This window comes from Lipotes vexillifer, unplaced genomic scaffold (genome assembly GCF_000442215.2).
Source record: "Lipotes vexillifer unplaced genomic scaffold, Lipotes_vexillifer_v1.1 scaffold919, whole genome shotgun sequence".
Classification (NCBI taxonomy): Eukaryota; Metazoa; Chordata; class Mammalia; order Artiodactyla; family Lipotidae; genus Lipotes; species Lipotes vexillifer.
This window is the reverse complement of record NW_006775731.1, coordinates 872405-878791: the sequence shown is the minus strand read 5'-3', so window position 1 is coordinate 878791 and position 6387 is coordinate 872405. Positions and strand designations below refer to the sequence as shown.

The following is a 6387-nucleotide window of genomic DNA, read 5'->3' as shown; positions in this document are numbered from 1 at the left end:
GCAGGAATGAAGAGAAAGAAAATGAGAGAGTGGGAGTAAATTCTCCTTGGAGCTGATTCTCAGATTGAGGAAGAAAAAAACGAGAAAAGACTACATTTGTGTTTTCTAAGCTGATGATACTGCCAATGTTTATTAGAAAATAGCTTCAGAAGGTCCCCATTCTGAGGCTGAGCCAGACCGAGAAGGGGGAAGGAAAGACATTGGCAGTATGTCTCACTGTCTCCAAACAAAGAAGAAAACATATTTAAGGGAGTGGTTACTTTTTAATAAGAATCAGGTTGTTCTAATGGCCCTGCAGTTTAAAACTAATCAGAAAGAAAATGATCTTAAATTTCTAACAATCTGAAAATAACAAGAAATGTTTTAAACAGATAATCCACTTTACAGCCCACTGTAATATTAAGGTTCTAAATTATGTGAGGTTGTATCTATGTATTCTTTGCCTGTTAAACCTAATTCTCTTCCTTTAAGAGTTCCTTGAATATTTTGCTGGTTTGGGGTAACCAAGATATCATAACAGGTGCTCCGCTCAGGAGGTCTGCTGAATGAATAGTCTGGGGTCTTTACCAGAAGTTCCATATCTAGGAGTTAAGGTCACATGATTTTCTAGCAGAGACAAGAATATAAAATAAACAGGTAAAGTCAGGAAAGGTGGTGTCTAACGCTGAAAATGCTAAAAAATCTTCACACTCACTGACGACCATCTTACTATCTTTTCTCTAACCTAACATTTCCAAAGGTGATTTTCAGGCATCAACCTAGGACTGAGTAATGCAGAATTGGGGTCTGGGCATGCCTATGCATGCCAGGAAATCAGGTGAAAGATGAAACAGAGAGAGCCCCACCCCAGGGAAAGGAGAACAGGAGTTTCAGATTCTATGATAACAGGAATCATGATTCTGTCCTGATCTACAGTTCCTGGAATTTTACCATCATTCAGTTGACGGTCTCGCTTAAAAGTTTTTCACCCTCGTTGTTTACATTAATAGCAGGGATCATGAGCTTCAATCCCATCCTTAATTGTTTTAACTCAACAACTATTAGTTCAATATCAACCATGTAAGGTGCTTTGCTTAATAACAAAGAATACAAGGGCAAAGCATTTCTCTTGCTGTTATACAAGCATTTTAAGAAATGAAGATGATGTAGATAAGTTGAGATAGATTGAAAATGCTGTGAAATGAGTTGGGTGTCCAACTGAGTTGTCACAGTGACTAGAGTTACACAAACGAATCAAAAACTGTTTTGTCTCAAATGTCAATGGTGCCCTTGGTGAAAAATGCTGATGAAGCATTGGTAATTTTTAGGGCCAACAAATTTTAAGATTAAAGATGATTAAGGTAGACTCAAATGGTATTGAAAGCCTAGAAAGGCCGGGGACCAACTGAAAAGCTTTAGTCCTTTAGGGGTCTCTGTGATCAACCGGCTCCAAACCTCCTTCGCCCAAGGCATTAGTTTTGTTGATTCCTAGAAAAGCAGATTAGAACAGAGAAATGGGACACTGAAAATGTTGACCTAACCTAAGAATCCCTGGGAATTCTTGGCAAAGACCTGAAATTAATTTTCTTCCCTCAGTTTTTCTAATTCAGGAGCCACCCCAAGTTCTAAATGACTCCTTCATCAATATCCTCAGGATTGCTTTGGAGGTTTCTAAACCTCTGGAATAATTTGGGAGCTTATATAAAGAGAGACACTCTACAAACCTATAGCACTGTCCTTGGTTTCTAACATAATCTTTAATTTGTTTACAAGCCTAATGCAAAATCAGTGCTAGTCTAGTGAGCTTAGATATGCAGAGCATCTGAAAGAAGAAACAGAGGACATGAGTCACAAATGAAGAGCCCCAGTATAAAAATGTTTGGAGGGCTTCCCTGGTGGCGCAGCGGTTGAGAGTCCGCCTGCCGATGCAGGGGACACGGGTTCGTGCCCCGGTCCGGGAGGATCCCACGTGCCGTGGAGTGGCTGGGCCCGTGAGCCATGGCCGCTGAGCCTGCGTGTCCGGAGCCTGTGCTCCGCAATGGGAGAGGCCACAACGGTGAGAGGCCTGCGGACTGAAAAAAAAAAAAAAAAAAAGTTTGGAAAAATACTATAACCCAGAAGTACTGACTGGGTAGAATAATGGCCTTCAATATGCAAGAATGGGAATTCTCAGGCAGAGCACTTACAAGGAAACCACAAGTAAAAGAAGAGTGCACTTTTTGTTCAATGTTTTCCTATTAATTGTGATGTAAATTATATGAATATGATTTTGACAAAGAATAGCACTGTTTCTAAAAAAAATAGTGGTTTATGTGCAAAATACAAAATGCATCAAGAAGAAAAGAAATGTTATTTGGCATCATGGGTGAAATAAAATCTGAGATAATGGCTTATGATCAGATAACTTTTGTATTTTTTTTTCTTTTTTGGCTGGACTTTTAATGCTTAAGTCTTCGGAATGAAACAAATATTTTTGTACCATTAAATTAATATAGATTTATAGGCACTTTTCACACATAATTCTTGATCCCGGCATGAAATGCGAAATCACCTGGCTTTGGTTACATTAGGTTGAAATTGTTATTCTAACAATATGTGAGGCCAGAAGATGGTAGCTTTGTGGGTAATGTGGACAGCTATCCATATAGGAAACAGCTAGTAGTCAACAAACTTGATTAATGTTGGACAGAATTCTTTAGGGAGTAAAATATCACCATTTGCTGAGTCCCTAGGGAGCTTATATCTTCGCTTAACTAAGATGATCCCCGAGGGACACTAATTAAGGTCTACCAGACCCTTGAAAATAAATATCTCTCTTTAGAGGAGGTAAAATTTAAAATAATATATTAAGGAAAGGTAACTTAAAATGATAAAAATTGGAGAAGAAAGAAGACAACTTTTATTTGACCTTGAATGTACTTATTCTATAAGAAATCTTAAAAAGCTAGAGGGTAGTTGTTTCTTGTCATTATACTGTTGCTGATTCTGTGGTTATTAATTTTATTTTTTATGATTCACAATCTGCTCTTTGAAATATGCCATATGCTCAAAGCAATTCAAGGATGACAACTGTCAGAATTACTCCAATAAAAATTGCCTAAATGAGGAAGATTTACTGCAGTCTGATATTTCAGTGGAAAGTCCCTCTACCCTCCCCAACTGCTTTTTCAGACACTGAATCTTACAACAATTTTTTTCAGTCAAAATCACATGGTTGTTTTTTAAGAACTTCTAAGACTATTTAAATAGAATTGGTAAAACACATTAAGCTAGGGGTGAATTAACAGACATGGAAAACAATATAGACAGTTATTAGATGGATTGCCTACAATCAATATGTTGAGTACAAAGCCAGTTTTCTTAAATCACATGCAAATGCATTGACTTAATTTGACAACGTCTGCGCTACGTAACACCAATAAACATTAAGTTGGACAAGGCCTGTACCCCGGAAGCAGCAAGCCAAACAGAAGGCAAATTTCTTTTATCTCTGGAAAGATCTGAGGGGTGGATAGACTCCACCTGAGTGCTCCAATCGAAACACATTTTGTTAAATGTTACCAATCCATTTATCCTTCATTTTGTTTCAGTCTACTTATTAATGCAGTTTCATTTATTGCTATTCATCTTGAAGATAAACCTTTGTCCTTCTATAGAATTACACCAAATAGAATGTGATAAAGGGAACTTTCTTGCAATTATGATGTCCATGCAGCCTGTCAGCACACAAGGGATGGAAATGAGTTTGGGGACAGGGAAGGGAATTCTAATAGACACCATGATACACACAATGAACGCAAAAGATATCCTGAGAGAAAGACTTGTCAGGCTAATCAGATCTTCCACAGCAAAGGTAAAGGCAAGAAGGGTAGCTCTGACCTTGTAAAGATGCCGCTGCTGCTCCTCTGACATCATCAGGTCATGACTGTCCATCACGAGGGACTCCATGTCAATCAGCCAATCCCAGAGCTCCTGATATTCTGAATCAAAGTCCAGAAGCCTGAAGATAAGGCACAGAATGTATTATGCATAAATACAGTGTAGTTGTTCAAATCTCATATTACAATAATATATTCTTGAAAACCTATGATGTTCCTAGGTGATACCTGTAAAAAGAGAAGGAAAAATTCTCTGTGTGGTTAAACAGAGGGCAAAATAGGAACTCAAGCTTGTGACATAGCCATTTCTTAGATTTTGAAAACGTAACATGTAATTCTGATGCTCATACCTGAGACATATCATGGCTATTTCCATTTGTTCACCCTTTCTGAGGATTTGCAGCATTTGAACAAAATGATTACTACTATGTCCTTGAGAAAGAGCATTGCCATATTTAACAGAATGAGAAATGGATGGTCAGTGCCTTGTGAAGGTTACACAGTCAAGAACTTGGGGTAAAAACAGCACTCTCAACATTCAAACCCCTTTCTCTATGACTAGATTTTCCACAGATATTGCATCCCAATACATTCATGATTAAGAATACTAATTCAACTAACTTCTCTAAAATGATCACAATATACTATCGTATCCAAAATATCATTTTCACTGGGAAGTGACTCAATCATTTATCTGTCCCTCTGCTGTCTATCTGCCTATCTCTGCAAACATATATCCTACATATATTGTCATGGATGAGTAGCCAGCATTTCAGCTTAACACTCAGGGATAGGCTTGAGTGACTCTGGTAAGCCAGTGAGAACCAGGGGCAGATCCAGTATGAGACAGGTGTTCCCCACAGACATGTAGGAAACAAAGGTAAGGACAGGAAGTCAAAACAATGAATCTCTGAATAGCCAGCGATCATTAAAATTCAAAGGAGGATCACTGTGGTTTTCAACAAAATAAATCATTAGAATAAGGAGCTTAAAAGGATTAATGTGATTCTCTCTTGAAAGCTTGGTGAATAAGTAAAGCTCAGATTTTTCTAAAACACTGTGATCAGAAAATGAAAGCGCAGAATGAAAAACTATGACTGTGTCCTCCTCCCCAAAGTTATCTCCCTAAAAGAAATCCTAGAGTCTTGTCAAACTCTAACTGAGCAAAACCCTATCAGTACTAATGAAGCAGCAGCCTCAGGTATGAATCTGAATTTATCAAGTGAGCATTTTATTACCACCTTGTTCCTGTCTCTATACATGAAATGACTGCTTTCCAAGAAAATGAACATCCGCTTTTCATAACTTACAATTTAATCTTAATAGATTTGTCAAAAAAAATTAAGGTGTGTCTGGTGATGAAGGAGACTAGATCTAGAATTGTCTAGTTTATTTTAATTACTTTACCATAATTATAAAGCTTCTTGATTAGAACCATAAGTGCCCAGGACAAGGATTATCATTGGCTAACACATAGAATTAATTAATAAATGTTTACTGAATGCCAATGATGGGTATAGGTAATGTAGCCAAAACCTTTAGTAAGGCTAAGGTAGTCTAGAGCAGTCCTTTTCAAACTCTAATGTGCATATGGCATAGCTGAGGAGCTTGTTGAAATGCAGATACTGACTCAGTACTTCTAGGGTGGGGCTGAGATTCTGTGTTTCTAATGAGTGTTGGCAACTAACAACGCTGCTGGTCCTGGGTTTCACTTGGAGTAGCAAGGACTTACAGCATACGTGTGAAATCTGAAATAGTATCCCATTTCAAAATACTACCGAACAAGCCAAAACCACTGCAACAGGGACAAATAAACCATCGGGCTTTCTTTATTCATTCTGTGAGTGACTAATAAGGAATGACTAATAAGCATTTGCTCACACGACAGGCACAGTCATTTAGAAATACCTCCTGAATTATGTTCATTGTTTTTCTCTCCTTGCACCCTCCCACATTTTGACCGTAAGGACAGGGGAAAGGTGGAATGCTATCCCCCAAATTAGGAGAGTATGATCCTAATACTTGCATACAGGACAGAATATCCAGGGGAATAAAAAAAGCAAAGGGTAAAGGAAGGAAAAAGCTCACCCCTTCCATCTCAGTGGATTTGGAAACTAAGAACAAAATAAAGGTAAGAGGAGCAGGTGCTCAAATGTGTGTCCGCCCCTCTCTTGGCCTAAGACCTAAAGGGAAAGCCAAAAGCACCAGGATGCCAGCTCTGTTTCCTGCTAGGAAGTCTGGGAGATTGCCTTAAACAATGTCCTCACAATAACCTGAAGTGGGGATGTTGTAGTCAGAGAGCTGTGGTCAGGACTTCCTTTGCTACCCTGTTCTCTCATCCCCTATGAGGAGACTGTTCTCTCATCCTTCCATGAGGTTTCTTGGAGTTCAGCTGGTGAACTTGACAGAGGTGTTGCCATGGCAACAGAGACACAATGACCATGCCACCCCTCCCTGCAAGGAGAGCCAGGGGGGCCTCTGAAGCCAGACCTCAGGGAGTTGGCTGGGCCAGTGAAGGCTGAGATGAGGC

At 39.0% G+C, this 6387-nt stretch overlaps 1 protein-coding gene across 1 annotated transcript in view; it reads right to left on the bottom strand.

Annotated features, from left to right (window-relative positions):
• Positions 1–6387, bottom strand: part of AKAP6 (A-kinase anchoring protein 6) — a 382763-nt gene that overhangs the window by 121978 nt on the left and 254398 nt on the right. The window contains exon 8 of the mRNA XM_007450167.1: positions 3859–3979. Coding sequence (XP_007450229.1) covers positions 3859–3979 — 121 coding nt within the window. The remainder of the gene's footprint in view (positions 1–3858; positions 3980–6387) is intronic.